Genomic DNA, 20,985 nt, shown 5'->3' with positions numbered 1-20,985 from the left:
CAATAGTTTCTTTTGTTTCAATTTCGTTGATTTCTGCTCTGATTTTAATTATTTCTTGCCTTCTGCTACATTTGCTGTTGTTTTGCTCTTCCTTTTCTAGGGCTTTGAGATGAAGTGTGAGCTCATTTATTTGTTGTTTTTTTCTTTTTTTTGAGGAATGACCTCCAGGTGATGAATTTCCCTCTTAAAACTGCTTTCATTGTGTCCCATAGATTCCGATATGTTGTGTCTGTATTTTCATTTATCTCTAAGAATTTTTTGATTTCCTCCTTTATGTCTTCTGTAATCCATTGATCATTCAGTAACATATTGCTCATTTTCCATGTGATGTAGGAGTTTTCCTTCCTTCTTTTATCATTGATTTTCAGTTTCATTCCATTATGATCAGATAAAATGCATGGTATTATCTCCAACCCCTTATATTTACTGAGGGTTGCCCTATGGCATAATATATGGTCTATTTTTGAGAAGGATCCATGTGCTGCTGAGAAAAAAGTATATCCACTTGATGATGGTTGATATATTCTATATATGTCACTTAAGTCTAGGTTATTGATTGTGATATTGAGTTCTATAGTTTCTTTATTCAAATTTGTTTGGAGAATCTGTCCAATGGTGAGAGAGGTGTGTTGAAGTCACCCATAATTATTGTGTTGTGGTCTATTTGATTCTTGAACTTGAGGAGAATTTGTTTTATGAATGTCGCAGCACCATTATTTGGTGCATAAATATTGATAATTGTTATGTCTTGTTGGTGAATGGTTCCTTTTAACAGTATATAATGTCCTTCCTTATCCCTTTTGATTAACTTAGTCTTGAAGTCGATTTTATTCGATATGAGGATGGCCACCCTGCTTGCTTACGAGGACCATGTGCGTGGTATATTTTTTCCCAACATTTCACCTTCAGCCTGAGTATGTCTTTTCCAATCAGCTGTGTCTCCTGGAGGCAGCATATTGTTGGATTTGGTTTTTTAATCCATATTACCAGCCTGTGTCGCTTTATTGGAGAGTTTAAGCCATTAACATTTAGAGTAACTATTGATATATAGTTTGTACTTCCAGCCATGTTTGATTATTTATCTTTTTTTTTCTAATTCAGTTTCTTTCTCCATGATTAGCTTTCCTCTTGTCCTCTATCTTTACCGAGCCACTTCCCACTGATGGTTTTGGTTATTGTTTTTCATTTCTTCCTCGTGTAGTGTTTTGCTCAAGACGCTTTGCAATGCTGGTTTTCTGGCTGCAAATTCTTTTAGCTTTTGTTTATCATGAAAGATTTTTATTTCGTTGTCATACTTGAAGCTTAATTTTGCTGGATACAGAATTCTTGGTTGGCATCCATTGTCTTTCAGTGTTTGAAATACGTTGTTCCAGGATCTTCTTGATTTCAGCGTCTGTGATTTAAAATCCGTTGTTAACCTTATTGGTTTACCCCTGAATGTGATCTGCCTCCTTTCTCTTGTAGCTTTTAATATTTTCTCTTTGTTCTGTATATTGGATATCTTCATAACAATGTGTCTTGGCATTGGTCTACTGTGATTTTGTGTGCTCGGTGTCCTGTATGCATCTACAATTTGTATATTTGTTTCCTTTTTTATTCTGGAAAGTTTTCTGTAATTATTTCATTCAGCAGGTTACTCATTCCCTTGGCTTGAATCTCTGTGCCTTCCTCTATCCCAATGATTCTTAAATTTTTTTTTATGTTATCCCATATCTCTTGGATGTTTTTCTCGTGATTTTTAACCAGCCTTTCTGAGTTGGCTAGACTCTTTTCAAGATGATATATTTTGTCTTCATTATCTGACATTCTGGCTTCTACTTGCTCCACTCGGTTAATGATACTCTCATTTGAGTTTTTAATTTGGTTTATAGTTTCTTTCATTTCTAGAATTATTGTTTGATTTTTTTTATAATTTCTATCTCCTGATAAAGATGCTTAACTTCTTCTTTTATCTGTTTATGTAATTCATTTTCAATGTGTTCTTTCACTGTTTGAATTTGCTGTCTCATATCCTCTTTAAGGTTCCATTCCATCTGTTTAAGGTATTCCTTGAGTTCTTTATTTGACCATTTTTCTGATGCCTCTAGGTCCTCCTGAATATTTAGGTTGTCCTGCATTGTTTGTACTCCTTTTCTTCCTTGCTTTTTCATGCTGCTCATTTTACTTCTTGTTCTGTTTGACTGCTGAGTTACTGTTTACTCCTATAAATTTATTTGATGCTTGGGAGGAAAGGTATTAGCAGGGAAGGGAAGAAGTCACTAAAGAGAATGAGAGTAAGCAGGTAGAATTCAAGGAAGGGGGAATAAGGAAATTGAAAAGAAATGAAAAGACAAAAGGAAAAAAGTAGAAAATAAAAAAAGAAAAAAAAGTTAAAAACATAAAAAAAATTAAAATTAAAATTAAAAAAGTAATAAAAAAATTAAAAAACAACAAAAAAATGAAAATGAATAAAGACCGAAATAAAAAAAAAATTAAGAAATGCAGTCTTAGAGTTTAATTAACTTCTCTTCCAGTAGGTGGAGCTGTGCCCACCGGGCCAAGCTTCTCCTCTCAATACATGGGAACCAATCACTATGCAGCAGCTCCTCCTCCCCGACTGGGCGGGTCTCCAATCCTGAGTGTCTAGGGCCTTCTCTTGTGTCTAGTCGCTTCCCCACTTTTCCTCTAGCCAGGCCCCTCTCACCAGTGACGCTCACCACAATACTGGCTACACGCCAGGTCTGGTGCTCCCGGGAGCCTTATTTTCATGAACAACTGGGCACACTCTCCCTGTTTGCCATTCCCTCAGACCCTAAGTTTTAGGAGCTTGGGGCTGAGAACCCTCAGCGAATTTTGCTTGCCCTCTAGTAGCCACGCTCCTGGTAGCTGGTGCAAGAGACCTCAGTTGTCAGCCCTGGTGGGAGCGGTAGCCGGGGGTTCTGCTCCGCGGGTCCCGCACCACTCCTGATTCCCTTGGTCTGGCTATCGCGCTCAAGGGAGAGCTGGGAGGGGTCCTTAAGGTTTCCCCGATGTGTGGAGAGGGAGGGCTAGGGGGTTACACACCTGTAGCCGCAGGTTTCAATGAAGTTATCTCCTCTGCCGCAGTCTGGTGACGTCAGTTCTCTGCCATGGTGGTATCCCATGCAAATGGTGACAGTTCGTTTCCCTTTGCCGGGTGACCAATGCAACGGGTGGGTCCTGACTGGCTCTCCCAAGCCCCGTTTCAATCCTGTGGCCACTACCTATGAAGGCTCAGTTGGCATTCACCTCCGTAGGTTCAGAAGGGCCGACCGGTTGTTTCAGCAGGATCATTTAGTGCTGAGTCACAGCAGTTTGTCTACGAGAAGCAGGCGAACGGGAGCTTGAATTCAGCCGATCCGGGCTCAGTGTGTGTTCTGAGAGGCCCAGACTGTTTGCCCCAGATCCACATCAGCTCAGCATTGCCTAGTGATCCTGAGCAAACAGCATTTAGACGGTTTACGACTCCCTATGCCCGCACAGCTGAAGAGGTCAGAGACTTGATCTCTCCGTGCCCGCCGCCATGTTGGATCCTCCTCGGTAATAGCATTTTGGAAGCTGGCCTTTTCACTTTTATGATGTCATAAATATTTACTTATGTCACTCTATATTTTTATGACACATTATTTTTAATGGCTATTTGCAATTGTACCATATTTCGATCTTTAATTTGTTTTCTTCTATTTATTTTGCTTTTATAAATAATGCTTATGTGAGCATGCTTGCACATTGATCTTTGAGTCTCTACACTTACAGGATAAATTCCTAGGAATACAATTCTTTGCCAAGGATCACACTCTAGTCTTAAATTCATTTCAGCTTTCCTTTTGTGCCAAACTGAACCATGAATGGCAGCAATAACAACTGACATTTATAGAGCTAATACATAGAGATAAGTTCTCTAAGTATCCCCATTGCATAGATACAGAGAAGTTAACAAGTTCAAGGTTATAAACAAGTATGGATTTGAAACCATACTTTCTGGTTCCAGGGTCCATGTTCTGCTTAAACAGATAATTTTAGTACATAGTATATTGAATAAAAAATATTCAGAGATAATTTTCTGTAGATGATCATATGTAACAACCAGTGATTCCATTCTTAGGTATGTATGAAACAAAAAATGAATACATATTTGCACCAAAATTCTTGTTCTCATTGTTTATAGTAGTACTATTTGTGTAACCCCAAATGGGAAATTGTCTAAATGTTCATCAAGATTATAGGTAAATACACTACAGCATACTTACACAATGGAATACTATGCAGTAATGGAAATGAGCCTTGTATAACTATTTGAAATTAAAGCAATACATTTTAAAAACAGTGTAGAACAAAAGAAACCTGGCATAAAAACACACACTGTATGAGTCCATTCATATAAAGTATAAAAACCAGAGCAAACTAGTATATGTTCTAGAAGCTAGAACAGTAAATTCATTTGAGTGGAGGTGGTGACTGGGAGGGGAGTTGGAGGCAGGTTTCTGGGATATTGTAATATTCTGTCCTTTGACCTGGGTGCTTGTTATCTACATATGTAGCTTGTAGATGCTCACTGATCTATGGTAGATGTACTTGTGTTTCTTTATAAAATGTAAAAAAAAACAAACCCTGAGATAATAAAATTATATATATATATATATATATATATATATATATTCAATCCCCAGCACCACAAAAAATAAAATAAAATAATATATATATATATATTATTTTTTTCTTTTTTGTGGTGCTGGGGATTGAACCCAGGCCTTGTGCATGCAAGGCAAGGAATCCTCCAACTGAGCTATATCCCCAACCCTCCAAATTAATATTTTAAAAAGATACTCTATTGGATAAATTTATAAGTGAGATGTAATGTTTTATGTTACTAATAGTATTTCTATAATCTTTTTTCTTATTTTTTTATAGTTAAGAAAGCACGACAGATGTCATTTGAAGGTTTTACAAGATTCATGAGTTCATCCGAGTGTCTACTATTTAAGCAGGAGTGTACAAAAGTTTATCAAGATATGAGTCATTCATTAAAGGATTACTTTATTTCAAGTTCACATAACACATATTTGGTATCTGATCAATTAGTGGGACCAAGTAACCTTTGGGGATATGTAAGGTATTTATTTTGATTTTTAAATCTGTCATATTCAAAACACCTGGAAGCTCCTGGTAGTATCTATCTCAGTTGGCAAGAGTGCAGAGTAAAAAGCAGGCAATGCATGGTTTATTTATATGAATCTTGATGATCCAACTTTTGGATGAAGTGGCAACATAAATTATTTTATGTATTAGTATCCTATACTTTCCTTCTAATCTTGTCTGACCTCTTCTCCATGGTTATGGTGCTTCTAAAGTGTCCTGAACAATTTGAATACTTCTTATTTGAGTACATGACTTCTTATCATACTTGACTAGTCCGAACATACTAGATTTTAACAGAGGTCATTAACATTAATTCTCAGACTTCAGGTCACAATGCTGTAAAAAAAGGCAATGCATAGTACAGTAAATTGTGTTACTTGGCATTCATAGACATTGGTTCTTGTCGATTTATATGTCAAATAATTCACATAGATTAAAAGTAATCCATGCTGCATCTCCAATTTTACATCCTACAATACATCCTACTGCTAATGCCGACTTCAGTTTAGCCGACTCCTGTGCACACAGAGCAGTGGAAAAAAATTTTCAAAGCTTCTACACTTGTCTATGTATGAATATGTGGGAATAGACAGATTAAAAAGTAGGCAAATAGATATCTTCGGGACCCAGTTGAGTCATGGAGAAAAGGAATGAGGGCAACATGATAGAAAGCAGCATGGGTTAGAGGGTCTGACTTTAGATGAAGAGGTTAGGAAGGGTTCCTCAATTAACTTTCATGATGATAGAGGGAGTCGTGGAAAGATCTGAGAGGAAGGTCATGTGAAACAGAAGAAATGAAAAGGGCTTGACATGTTCAAAAGAGAGGAAGACAGCACATGTGGCTGGAAACAAGTAAGTGGTGAATGAAGAGAGATGAGTTTAGGAGGAAGACAGGCTCAGGTTATGAAGGCTGTCTTGACCATGGAAAGGAGAATGGGTTTTATTTCAGTTCCAGTGGGAAGCCACTGGAGTGGGATTTCCCTTAAGATAGTGTCATGGTTTGTCACGTGGAGGAAGGACTGATGGGGCAGGAGGGGAGGTTGAAGGTGATTTGGGAAGGTCTGTGGCAGTCCAGGTGACAATGATATGTAGATGGTGAACTCAGGAGGTAGCACCTGAGACAATGGTAAGTGGCTGAATGTGAGATGTTTTGAAAAGGTAAAGCCAATAAGGCTGACTAGGTGAGGTGAAGGGAGGCAGGAGGGAGAGAGAGGAAATCAAGATTTTTGGCCCAATAGTCAAGTGTACAAGGATATTGTGGACTGAAATCATGAAGCTTGAGAGACCAGCTCTTTGCTGTATGAGGTGCTCTACCACAGAGCTAGAGCCTTTTTCATTTTTTATTTTGCAATAGGGTCTCATTAAGCTACGCAGTCTGGCCTTGAATTTAGGATCTACCTGCCTCAGCCTCCTGAGTAGCTATGATTATCCTGCTGGAAGATTATCCTGCTGGTAGAGAGCTAAAGATTGTTCTCTGGCAACGTCCCAGAGGACCGATACTCTATATTGATGAAAAGGGCAAGACAATTTACTTTGATAATCAGCCAAGAGGAGGGCGAAGCAAGCATCCTTTCATGGAAATTAAGAAACTTTACAAATAAACATTGCTTCTTTTTCAATTTAAAAGTCTAAATTGTGCATGAATAAAGCTACATACCAAGAAATGTGCACATTTGGAACTCTGCAAAAATAGCCCAATCTAGGACTTATGCCCCAAATTAGGGGACCACCTTACTTGCCTGTGGAAACACTAATGAATCAGATGATTCTTATAAAAGTGTTCTAGCTTCATTCCTTCAACCCAAAGGCAAGTGGATAGCAAAGCTCAGAAGTTTCACATTATAGAGCACCACTCCATGCCTGAGTAAAACTGTGCTTTTACAAAAGAAAGAACCCCCAAAATCTCAGAAAGAGTTCATTAATCATTTAATTTTGTATTTTATGTGGGTGAAAGCTCCAAGTAAGATAAGATTCACCAATTCTTTTCTCCAACGCCCTGCCTCCTTGGATTCTTTCATCTATATTATTCCCAAGGGAACAGAAGGTCTCTTCCCCCTACCCCTGAATTTAGCACATTGTCTTAGTGTCATAATTGCTTTCTCTTTTCTCAGCTGCACTCCTACCTAAGTACTGTTTGAGTCATCTCCCTAGAAAGGGACTAAATATGATCCCTAAAGAAGCGCTAGATCTTAAAGTTACATTTTCTCCTAGGTCCTTTGGTGCTCTGTGCTTCTGTTTGGAAAAATTACTGTTTTATATAAGCACTTGGTGCTCAGACCACCCTTCTCCAGGTTATCATGACTTAGAGCAGGGTTTCTCAGGCTCCCTACTCTTTGAATCAGTTGATTCTTTGTTGTAAGGAGGTTACTCTGTACATTGTAGGATGTTCGGCAACATCCCTGGATTTTCTCTACCTGCAAACCTCCCCTTCTTCCCTGGTTTGTAGATATTTCCAAGCATCTCCTGGGAGGCAAAATCATCCAACTGAGAATGAGAGGACTATAGACTGTGGGCTGATTTAAAATGCCCCTTGGAAAATAGATGTTCACCTGGGTTTCCATGGGAAAATAGTTCTCATGTGTGGCAAGGGAACTGCTTTCACCTCTTCTCTAATAGATGAGCACCCGTTCTAAGGTCCTAGTGCTTCAAGTCAGCCCTCACTTGATTCAGGTCTACCTTTTCCAAGACTGTATTTTAGACAGCCACTTTTGTCTGTCTTCTATTTCTCTTCCTAACATTCTAGGGTTCACATTCTTTTCTAATATAAGCACAATAAATATTAATAGTCAACCCCAGGTCAAACAGTTATTGTGAGCCTGCTCTTGTGGAACTAGAGCATTAAGAATAGGTAGAGATTTCAGGATTCTGAGTTCACAGTACACTAATCATTTCACTGTGTTGGTGGTGCTGGCACCATGGTTGGCAAGTTGCCCCACATTGGGCTGTGCCCACAAAACACAAGAGAAAAGTTCAAGGCAACCATGTTTGTGTGTGTGCCCAGATCAAAAGTTCATTTTATTCATTTTATTGTTTTATATATATTCCTATTTCAGGAATCACTGAGGCCATTTAAAAAATAAATTAATAGATATTGGTGAATGCTGGAAACAAACAAACCTATTTCAAAATAGCACACAATGACCTGCTGTCTGTTGGCAGTTAAGATTTTGAGACCTATTTGTGTATATTCATTATTATTAAGTGGGGGGGGGAATCTGAATGCAATCAGCTCCAACAGACACAGTGTAAATAAAAGTGTGTGTGGTAAACATTTTGCCATGTTCCTCTTACAGGAAGAATACTGAAAATTCATTCAAACCCAGACTTATAAACCTAAGACAGAATTTATGTCCAGGTCAAGAAACAGATTTATTTGAGAGGTGGAAAAATGAAATCCAGTTTAAGACATTAGAAGAAGTGGAAATATAAATTTCCTGACTTTGGATAGAGATGTGAACTTGGCATATTCTGAGGCTGTCAGTTCAAAGTTTCCTCCCAGTGAAATCATGAGTCAAATTGACGTAGATCAGCAGGTATTCAGGTTTCCTTTGCATACATTTAAATTTTTTCCAGCTCTTACTTGGATTAGAATTGGAGATGGCCTTACCTAAAATGGTTAAGAACATGCAGTTTGTTTACTGAGCTGTCAAGCTCTCCACTTTCGACTCTCTCCAGCCAACATTTCTTTCCAGGGGGAAAGTATTGCCATGATGTGTCTCTCTTTTTCTCTTCTCTTTCCACTCTTGTATTCCCTTCCCCAAAACCTGATATGAAGAGAGAATCAAATAAACCTTACTAATATAGCATAACATTCAGAGATGAATATGAACACTATTACATGTCAATGATATTACATCTAACAGTAAATATCACCATAAGCAAAATTGTTTGGGTTGGGAGCAGGGGTGTTTGGTACCTACAACTATGGAGGCAGGTATCTTTTTTCTTATAGTAAACTAATCCTTGAATGGAGAGCAAAACCAAATCAGTTGATTAGAAAAGAGCAGTTACCAAGTTGGAGCACACAGGTAGTGTGTTCTTCCTTCAGGATGTAAATTTCTAGTGACTGAAAATTCACCTGTATTGTGCATTAATTTGTGCATTTACTGTGAAATAATGAAAAGTCTTTTGAATATGTTGACACTATATGCACCCACCCACTTCCCTACACATTGTTAAGGATCCAGGAATGACGCTGTGTCTTGCTTATATCTCATTAGCGCCCTGGTGAAAGGATGCCGTTGTCTGGAAATTGACTGCTGGGACGGATCACAGAATGAGCCCGTTGTGTACCACGGTTACACACTCACTAGCAAGCTTCTGTTTAAAACTGTTGTCCAGTCGATACACAAATATGCATTCATGGTATGTGCATATCTTTGTTAAATTATGGTTATTTCAACAGAGTCAACTTGTTTCAAAATCCTTACGTAATGCTTGGCCTTACTTTAGAGAGATGATATTTTAAATTGTGGTTTATGATCGATTAATAGGCAATAAAATCCATGTAATGTATAAAGACAGATTTATCAAAATGAAACAGGCTGTAAGGTACATGTCGTTTTATAGAACTTTTTGTTTAATCCTGTGTTTGTGGAAGTATGTGTGTATGTGTATTTGTTAAGGTATAAAGTATATTTTCACTATGGGTTATGGCCAAAAAAGTTTGAGAAATACTGATCCAGATAATAGCAAACATTTTACCAATATTTAACTCTCTTATTTTCAAGAAAAAAATGTGTCAGCAATGTATTATCACAATTAGTGAAATTATTTATGACTATAATGGCAATAGTGAAGAATGTTCATAAGTTTCTTTCAGATTTTAAATTTATTATTCAATTTACTAAAGTTACAGATTTAAAGATCTCTCTCTTTTTTTTTTTTTTTTTAACCAGAGATTGAACCCAGGGTGCTTAACCACTGACCCACATGCCCAGCCCTTTTTATTTTTAATTTTTTTGGTAGGGAGGAATACTGGAGATTGAACACAGGGGTACTAGACCACAGAGCCACGTCCCTGGCCTTTTTTTTGTATTTTATTTAGAGACAGGGTCTCACTGATTTGCTTAGCACCTTGCCTTTGCTGAGGCTGACATTGAACTCACTATCCTCCTGCCTCAGACTCCAAAGCTGCTGGGTTTACAGGTATGCACCACTGCTACGGCAAAGATCTAGTTCTTTATGGAACTAAATTCACCTTTCATGTCCTGATCTATAAATTGGGCAGATTTAGCCATCTCTATTTTAAGGAGTTTTGAATAATACTTGGTCCCATTTACAAACTTGCCTAATTATATACCTTCACACATTTTAAATTATTTTGTAAACAATATGCTTGATTTTTTTAAGAACTTCAATTATAGTATAATTGTAGTGCAGTCAAAGAGATTTAACAAATATCTTCTTAGAACTTAAACAGTGAATACCTAAAAAATTAAACATAAATTTAATAAACAAAAAGTTTCCTAACTCTGCAATGAATTATATAATCTGTAAACATAAACTTAAAATCACAAACTTATGTCAATTGCTACATATTATCCTAAAAGGGCATAAAATAAATATTCTTAAGATATAAATATCAAATAATTTCTCTGTTGCTATAAAAACATTGATAGTATTGCATTGTCTTAACTATCCAATTTCTGATAATTTCTAATTTTTTTCTTTTTGTAAATTAGCTTTTTATTTAATTTTATTTTTTTCATTATAATTATACATATTAGTGGGATTCATTGTGACATATTTGTACATGCACATAACAATTTGGTCAGTTTCAGTCCCTAGGACCTCCCCTTTCCTGTCCTCCCTAAATTTATACCTCTACTCCAACCTTGCCAACTAACACTAAAATATCTAACTACTTATGTGGCATTTCCTTTTGGATTTTGAATGGGCTTATTGAACTAACCATATTCAAAAATTGAGCTCTGATGTTTCTCTATATCTGAGTCCTGCTCTTCCCATTACCTTCCTCATCTCAGTTGATGGCACCTTTCAAATGCTCAAGCCCAAATCATTGTTGTCAAGTTTAGCTCTCCCCGATTCCTTTCAGACCCCTCAATCAGTTTCTTCGTGGCTGTACTTTCAAAATATATTCTGAACTTGACTCCTTTTCATAGTAACTAACTGTCATTGTCTTGAAAAACCACCAGCACCCATCACTTGGACTACCATAATAGCCTCTTATATTTTGGCTCCTCTTCTTCCTGTTGTTTTTCATCTCAACACATTAAGTCAGACTTTGTAGCAAGTCTGATCATATCATCTCCCTTCTCAAGTTGAACAAAGTATTCTATGTACATATAAAAATATGGCATAATGAATCTCACTATTTGTGTGATTGAAATGCGCAAATAAAAAAAGAAAGTAAGAAAAAGAATCTGCTATTTAACTGTAAAAAATAAAATAAAAGCTAAAATCCATACCATGACTCACAAGGCCCTGCATGACTGGTTTTCCGTAACCCTTCTCAACTCTCCTGTTACTATATTCCTTATTCATTCCTTAGTCTTTTTCAGACACATCTCAAAGCCTCTGCACTAGCTATTCCCTATATAGGAAATACTCTTCCAAAATATTTGCATGATATATTCCTCATTTAATTCAGTGTGAGTAACAGAAGAAATAAAAGGAGACAGGAAGCCATTTTAAAATTCAAATACCTTGCAAGGATGGAAAGCCTATAACTTCTAAGACTCTAAAGAATAAGAGATGAGCAATTAGACAAGTAGAAAAAGGAAAAAAAATCAAAAGTGGAATGGAAGAAGTAGCATTATCTCTATTTGCAGATGACAGTATTCCATGAAAAAAAAAAACTGTTACAGCTAATAAGTACATTCAATAAATTTACATAATACAAAATAAATATACAAAAATCATCAACATTTTTATACACAAATAATGACCTTAACTGAAAAAGAAATTTAAAAATTCCATTTATGGTATCATAAAAATAACTAGGAATAAATTCAACAAGGAAGTGAAATATCTGTACAAAATACTGATGGAAGAAATTGAGGAAGACACAAATGAAAATATATTTCATGTTGATTGGAAAAATTAATATGGCTAATGTACTTGTTACTCAAAGCAATATATAGATTCAGTGCAACCCCTATCAAAATCCTAATGGCCTTTTCCTCCAAAACAGAAAAAATCCTATTTTTTTGGTACTTGAGAAGACCATAAGCAGCAAAAGCAATTCTGAGAAAGAAAAACAGAGATGGAGGTATAGCACTTCCTCACTTAAAATTACATTACAAAATATAATAATTAAAAGAGTATGGCTCTGGCATAAAAACAGACATATAGACTAGTAGAATGGAACAAAGGGTACAGAAATAAATCCAAACACACAGAGTCAACTAGTTTTTGACAAGGGCTCCAAGAGGACAAAATGAAGGAAGGGTTCTCTCTTCAATAAACAGTCTGGGAAGAGAAGAGTTCCACATGCAAAAGAATGAAACTGGACCTTTATTGTATAGCATACACCAAAATCAACTTAAAATGATCAGAGACCTAAATATAAGATTAAAAACTATACCCAAAGAGAACAAAATATTCAAAGAGAAAAAAAAGAAAAAATCCTGGATGTTGGCCTTGACAATAACTTTTTGGGGTATTATACCCAAAGCTGAGGCCATAAAAGAAACAGTAAATAAATGGGACCATATCAAATTTTAAAACTTCTGCACGGTGAAGAAAACAACTAACAAAATGAAATAGCAGCTTACAGATTGGGGGAAACACTTGCAAAAACCGTATATAAGTGGTTAATATAAATTATAAAAATACATATAACTCAATACTGGAAAAATAAATAGCCCCATTCAAAAATAAGCAAAACCCAGGTAAGGCATAAAAATGGCCAACATGCATACAAAAAGGTGCTCAGCATCATTAATCATCAGGGAAATGCAAGTCTCCACAACAATGGGACATTTCTTCACACATGTTAAAATGGCTTTTATCAAAAAGTCAAAGGGTAACAAATGTTGATGAGGATATAAGGGGAATTCCTCTATACTGTTGGTGCAAATTGGTGCATCTATCATGGAAAACTGGATGGATATTTCTAAAGAAATGAAAAATAGAAGTACCATATAACCCAGAAATCCCTGTTCTGGGAGTATTCCAAAAGGATATGAAATCACCACCTCATAAAGCAGCCCACACCCCCATGTTATTTGCAGTATTATTCACAGTGGCCAAGATACAGAAACAACATAAGTGTTGGTCAGAACAGGTGAAGGAACTGGCATGTATTTGTAATAGGATGTTATTTATCCAGGAAAAAGAATGGGATCTTTCCATTTACCACAACGTGGATGGACCTGCAGGACATTATGTTAAGTGCAATAAGTCAGAAACTGAAAGAAAGATACTACACTGATTCGGAGAATCTTAAAAAATTCAGCTATACAGAGATAGAGAAAAAAAGCAGCATGGTTACTAGGGATGGAATTGGGGATGGAAATATAAAATGTAGGTCAGAGGATACAGAGTCATAGATATGTAGGATGAACAAGTCTAGACACATATTGTATCCTGTGAGGACTACAGGAAGAAAAACACTGTTATTGGGATTCATGCTAATGAATAGATTTTAGCTGCTCTTGTCACAAAAACAAACAAAAAATTGGGTAACAATGTGAGTTGATGGATATTCTAATTTGTTTCACCATAGTAACCCTTTTACTATCTGTATATATCTCTCAATCCACTGTGTACCTAAAATATGCAAATAAAATTTATGAAAAAAAAGAGCAAGTTTTGAGGTTTTAAAAAGGCTTTGAACAGCAAAGTCTCAATGAGACTTCTCAGTTCAACATAGTGACTCAGTTTGGCAATCTTTGAAGTTTGGACTTCCCACTCAAGATATTTGGGAAAGAGAAAAAATTAAATATATTTATAGTTATTGCTAAGAAATAACCTTGGGTCTAGTTATTGGCACATGTAGTTTATAAGAAATACATATATATATATAAGCTGGGCATAGTGGCACATGCCTGTAATCCCATTGGCTTGGGAGGCTGAGACAGGAGAATCGTGAGTTCAAAGCCAAACTCAACAACTTAGGGAGGCTCTAAGTACCTCAGTGAGACCCAGTTTCTAAAAAAATAAATAAATAAAATAAAATGCCTGGGAATGTTGCTGAGTGATTAAGCACCCCTGGGTTCAGTCCCCAGTACAAAAAACCAAAGAAATATATATATTCTAAGTTTTGTGGAAGCATGTAGCAGCACAATCAGCACATGAAAGAGAAAAAAGAATAGATGGATCCCACTATCCTCTTTAAGGACATGCCCCTGGTACCTGAAAGGCCTCAACTATCCCTCACCGCCTAAGGATTTCTCTACCTCTGACAGTGCCAAAATGGGACCAAGCCTCTGCACGTGAGGGGACATTCAACATCCGAACTATAGCGGGCAATATGTTTTTCTTTATAAAAACTGTATTATAGATAACTTTTTAGAATAATAGTGTATGTAACTCTACTTTACTAGCGATCTGTTTCATCTCTTTATATAGATATGGTATAATTAATTTAAATAAGAATCTATTAATTGATGTTTTAGATTTTTTTTCCCTATACTTTTGGAGCAAATGTAATAATTTTTCTTTTCATGCAGATTTAATGGTTCTGTCTTTTCAAATGTAAAAGTACTTTAAAGAATACTTAATTATGATGCAAGGGTACTGAACGTTAGAAGTGAGTGTAAAAATAAAGTGCTTATATTAATTGTATTAAACTTGTTTAAAAGTTCTGATTAATAATCATAGTATTGGTTAATTTTTTAGACATCTGAGTACCCAGTGGTGCTCTCTTTAGAAAACCACTGCTCCCCTTCCCAGCAAGAAGTAATGGCAGACGTTTTGCAGACTACTTTTGGAGATTCCCTGCTTTCTGACTTGCTTGATGATTATATAGACAAACTACCTTCACCAGAGGTAACATTTTGCCTAAGAAGCTCAGGTTAAGAGAACAAACCCACAAATCATGTTATTCTCTTATTGGCCCTTGAGACGAGGTTAGAGACCAATGAAAATGAAAATGTTTAGTTTTGATTATTTACAGAGGCTTATTTTTGCATGTGTTGCCTAGGAAATGTTCTTGTGAATCTGGAGGTGAATAAAGAGAATATATAAATAAAGAAAATGTATGGACATATATGTAAAACCCACATTGTGATTTCATATCTTATTTCATGGGCCCACAATTTCAAGGCAATTAATATACCCCAGGTGTTTGATAGATTTTATGGGCAAAAAGCAAAGAAAGAGGAAAGAAGTCCAGAGAATAAATAATACATACCAATATCTCAACAGATAAGGAGCAGAGTCTGCTTTATAAATCTACTCTTTTCAGTTTTCTGAATCTAGGACCTCTTTCTGTCAAATTTTGAGCATATTCAAGTATTTGGTTTGCAAAAACACCTTTCCTTTGCCACCAGGACTTCACTTCTTTTCCAATTGTGATTACCTTCTTTCACATCCCAGATTTTCATATTCTTATCTCCTTGCAACCTATCCAGTCTGGCTTCCTCTTCCACCGGCTCCAGCATTCTTATGGTCTCCAAAGACTTTCTTACTAATAAATTCTAGTGAACTCAATTCAGTCTTCAACTGGCTTGTTCCCTCATCCACAATCAGATGGATCCCTTACATATCTTACTAATGTAGATATTACACCATAAGGCCATAAAAGAAAAAGTAAATAAATGGGACTATTTCACATATAAAAACTTCTGCACAGTGAAGGAAACAACCAACAAAATGAAATGGCAGCCTCAATATTGGGTGCAAACATTTGCAACCATATACCAGATAAGAGGTTACTATCCAAAATTTATAATGAATACATATAGCTCAATACTAGAAAAACAAATAGCCTCATTAAAAAAAAAAACAAAAACCCCACAAAACCTTAGTAGATGTATCTCCAGATAAGGCATAAAAATGGCCAACAGGCATACAAAAAGGTGCTCAGCATCATTAAACATTAGGGAAATTTTCTTTCTTTCTCATGAAAGTATGATGAAACACTTTGCCATGGCTGTAACAATGCAAACTTACTCGTAAATGTGTGATTGTGTCTCTCTTTCAAAACTGTTTCTACAGGCACTGAAGTTCAAAGTACTAGTTAAAAATAAGAAAATAGGAACCCTAAAGGAAACTCATGCAAGGCATGGTTTAAATAAGCATGGTAAAGTGGAGGAATTGGAAGAAGAAGAAGAACAAGAGCAGGAGGAGGAAGAAGAAGAAGTGAAAGAAACAGAATCATATGATAATTTTTTGACAAGACTCAATCAAGAAACGGAAATGGAGGAAAAAAAGACACTTCCAATAACACTTTTCAAGAAAAAGAAGGTGACATGATGCGTTGCGAGACTCTTACAAGTGATTGAAAAATATCTAATTTCTTATTGGTGGAGAATTGAAAAGACCCTAGAAAGAAGAATCATTTTCTTCCATATGAAACCTGAGATCTATCATTTAAATTTTACTTTTAAAAAATAGACAGTGGTAGAGCACTTGCCTAGCATGTGTGAGGCATTGGGTTCCATTCTCAGCACCCCACAAAAAATAAATAAAATAAAGATATTGTGTCCACTTTAACTAAAAATATATATATATATATTTAAAAAAGAGTAATCTTTTAAATATGTGGCTCAATGGTTAGAGTGCTTTATTGGCATGCATTAGGCCTTGTGTTCAGTCACCACAGCTGCAAAAAATAAAAAATTAAAAAATAAACAAAAAGTAAATAAAATTAAAAATAATTATTTATTATGTTAGTTCTTCCTATTTTTTTCACTATAGTCACCAGTTTTTATGAGCTCTTATATATGAGGCACAGTGCAAAGTACAAAACATAAAGATAAACCACATAATTTCTCCACCTTCACAAAGAGAGAAGAAAATATTTATGAAATGCTGTGTTTTAACTATACATATTAGTGTATCAAAAGAAGGTATATTAGTTTGCATGTGGCTTGAAACTAGTCCAACTGGGTTAACTAAAAGGAGAATTAGGTAATTGGCCCACATAATGCCAGGTTCAGGGAAAGGAATTTTATTTTGAGGAGTGCCTTGGTATACTGTCTCAATTAAGGGCAACAGGATTTTATTTCTTCCTCCATCTTTGGTCTCACTTTCTCTGAATATTGTGAAAATTCAGCTTTATATCATTTCATTTCAGGTTCAAAGGCAGTAGCATGTCTATGAACACCTTAGCACAGTAGGCAAAATTTCATTTGTACATCAACTATGAGCTGGTTATGTGCACATTTCTGAACCAATTACTGATTCTAGGGGGATGAAAAGCTCTTACTAGCTGGGGCCAACCTGCATGATCCTTATTTAAACACATGGATCAAGCATGAGCAAGGGATGTGTCATTGTGTCCTGTGCCCACCCTCCTACTCCCCCCCCCACCCCCACACTCTATCAAACTTGGAAATATAGAGGGATAAGTCCTGGTCTGTAAAAGAACAAATGCTATTCCAAAATGTTAGAGCAAACTGGAAATATGCTTACTCATGACTAAAACTTCTAAATTTACAAAATTCATGAGAATAAACTGAGATCTTTGAGAAAAAGAAAATAGTAATAATTGTTATCCTTAATACTTAATATATTAATTTGAATTTTAAATTTATTTAGGCTAGCTGTATTGCCATTAAATATTATATTCATAAAATAATCACATGACTTAAACCAAATACTTTTTGAGGAAATAATCTTATGAAAAGAATAAAATGATCTATTTGAAAGTGTATTTTCTTGATTGGAAAAGGAAATTTTCAAATGATCAGTATAAAAATATGAAATGACTACATTTCATTTTTAGGTCAGGAAGATAAGAATATCTTTGGCCTTATCTGATCTTGTCATTTATACTAAAGCTGAGAAGTTCAAAAGCTTTCAATATTCAAGACTATATCAGCAATTTAATGAAAATAATTCTATTGGTGAGACACACGCTCGAAAACTTTCAAAGACGAGAGGTAAATGCTTATGATTCAAATGATGCAGCATTTAAATCAGTTATATATAAGTTGAGATGGATCAATGATACTTATATATTTATATTCTCATAAGATTTCAACATACTTAACATAATTTAGATAGGGTTATACATATGCCTAAGGTTATGTTAAATTTTATTCCACAGAACTTAGCTGCTATTTACCTTCTTTGAGTCATACAATTTTTTTTTTTAATTATTTTATTGTTGGTTGTTCATAACATTACATAGTTCTTAACATACCATATTTCACAGATTGATTCAAGTGGGTTATGAACTCCCATTTTTACCCCGTATACAGATTGCTGTGTCACATCAGTTACATTTCCATTGATTTACAAATTGCCTTTCTAGTGACTGATGTATTCTGCTGTCTATCCCATTCTCCACTGTCCCCTCACCCCTCCCCTCCCCTCCCCTCCCCTACTCTCTCTCCATCCCCTCTACTATAAATCAAGTCATACAATTTTGATTAAATGTCCAGCATGGACCCTTTTGTGGATGGGACCCTGGTGAGTGGTTTATGTGGCACAGCAGGGGGTCACAGGGTTGCAGAGGCAGGCTGAGCATTTGGACTTTGTCTTGGGTGCAAAGGTGAGCAGGAGCCAGACTGCAGCCTCAGGAATGGCCTGATCTACTGTGTATTTCCGAAAGGTACCTCTGATGACATTGGCTGCAGGCAGAAAGGAGATGAGGAAGGCTTATGGCAGGGCAGAGAGAGTGGAGACAGGAATTTTGTAAATTCAACAGCATTGAAGAGGGAAGAGTTCATTAGACTTGGAGGCTGTGTCTAAGAAGAGGAGAGGGAAGTACCCAGGCTGGACTACTGGATTGCTGTGTAGAGTGTGCACGGCCATGGCACACCTCCAGAGGTTCCACCTGTCTCTGCATCTTCTTCTAACTGCCTTCTGATTCTAAATCTGAAGGAGTTCTTCTGTTTGGTTACACCAGAAATAAAATAATCCCTGGGAAGGAGAATGGGAAACAGACCATCTCCTTTTTAGATATTATAATAGAAAGTGTCACAAAGGGATAGGCAACTAAGTTAACAGGTGACTCACTAAATCCTTCTTATAAGAATTGCACCCAACCATCTTGTGTAGAAACACTGCAGCAGGAAAATCAGCACCTGCAATTGGCTTGAGAAAACGTGTTTGGTATTGCAGACTAATATGTTTTTGGTTAACTTCACTGGGGCAGCATTTTGCCTCAGCATTTTGAAGTATGTTTTAGTTCATATTTCGAAACTAACTATTAGAAAGATCCTGGATATTTAAAGCCCACCCGCATGTTTGCTTTTTTTTTTTTAATAATAAAACAAAACAGCCAGGCACAGTGGTACACGCCTGTAATCTCAGTGGCTTGGGAGGCTGAGACAGGAGGATTGCGAGCGAGTTCAAAGCCAGCCCCAGCAATTGTGAGGTGCTAAGCAACTCATTGAGACCCTGTCTCTAAATAAAATCCAAAATAAGACTGGGGATGTGCCTCAGTGGCCTAGTGCCACTGAGTTCAATCCCTTATATCCCCTCCCCCCCCCAAAAGGAATAAAACAAAACAAAAACCACAATGGGTTATAACCAAAAATCAATATAATAGATCTGGACTACAGTTAATAGAATAGGGTAGAGTAGAATAGTGCAGAATGAAATGGAAAGATAGAATACAACAGAATATTTCAGGAAGTAAGAATAAGCACTGTTTTATGAAACAGTTGTGTGCTTATGTGTGTGTATGTGTGTGTTTGGTTGATATGTAAAATGTATTTCTTGCTGTGTGATATGGTCAAGAGAGTTTGAATGTTCTGCTTTATTGACTGGCCTCTGTTCCTTCAAAACTATTAGAAATTTGTATTATTTATGAGGACAAGACCTCTGGGCATAGCAGAAGTAGTTATAATTTTTTGAATTTCATCATATTAAAACTTGCAAAATTTTTTGGAAAGAAATGGGTAGTGCTAGGTAGAATCTTAAAGTGCAGCATTGTTGTCTGATTTCAGAGTATAGAGCTTTTTTTGCACAGTCAGTAGTAACTAATTAATGAAGTTGGCAAAGGTTTTAACTGCAAAGGTACCTAGTATTATTGCAAATATAATAAACATTAAAAGAATGTAGTAAATGAAGTTTATTGAAATGGAAAGGTTCTCACATTAATAATAAAGAAAGGCAGTTTGTAAAAGGGAATGAACAATATTATTCAGTTTTGAAAATTAGCATATAAATAGAAAAGAATGGAAAGATATATACCAATCTGTATCAGTGGTTCTTAACTGAGTGATGATATTACATGTAATTTTATTTCTTCTTGTTTTGTTTGATTTCTCCATATTTCTATAAAGGACTGCATTACAAATTACTGCATTTGTAATATCAAATCATGTTTAATATCTAAAGTTAAAATCTCAGAAGTGACAAAATCATATTATGTAATGGGCCCTCAGTGATTAATCATGTATTACTTTGTACATGAGAAACATTAAGACCTGGAAGGGTATGTATTTTGCCTAAGGACAGACATCCCTTAGAACTAGATAAGAAAGCATGATACACCCAGGCATGTTTACATGAATGGTTTCAAATAACTTTCAAGGAGAGTGCAACTTTCAAAAATAAGTATTGATGAAAAATTAATTGTAATTTAAAAATTGACAATACTTTCTAATGAGTAGTTTTTAGGGTGAGGAAAGAAATGATTTTGTCTTAGTTCCATTAGCAAATATAGTGGGCCATACACAATTACTGCTTCTCCCACAATTGGCCATCATACTAGCAGGAATGGTTGTGGGTACAGGATCTGGTTAGTAGAAGAAGAAAATC

General features: G+C 35.9%; 1 protein-coding gene across 1 annotated transcript in view; it reads left to right on the top strand.

Annotated features, from left to right (window-relative positions):
- Window positions 1–20,985, top strand: part of PLCZ1 (phospholipase C zeta 1) — a gene marked incomplete at both ends in the record, with an annotated part of 48,980 nt that overhangs the window by 15,537 nt on the left and 12,458 nt on the right. The window contains 5 exons of the mRNA XM_081310801.1: window positions 4,909–5,110; window positions 9,357–9,501; window positions 14,944–15,093; window positions 16,264–16,512; window positions 17,996–18,152. Coding sequence (XP_081166927.1) covers window positions 4,909–5,110; window positions 9,357–9,501; window positions 14,944–15,093; window positions 16,264–16,512; window positions 17,996–18,152 — 903 coding nt within the window. The remainder of the gene's footprint in view (window positions 1–4,908; window positions 5,111–9,356; window positions 9,502–14,943; window positions 15,094–16,263; window positions 16,513–17,995; window positions 18,153–20,985) is intronic.

Source organism: Spermophilus citellus, assembly GCF_964194105.1.
Source record: "Spermophilus citellus genome assembly, chromosome: 10".
NCBI classification, from domain to species: Eukaryota; Metazoa; Chordata; class Mammalia; order Rodentia; family Sciuridae; genus Spermophilus; species Spermophilus citellus.
This window is presented reverse-complemented; position numbering and strand designations above follow the sequence as displayed.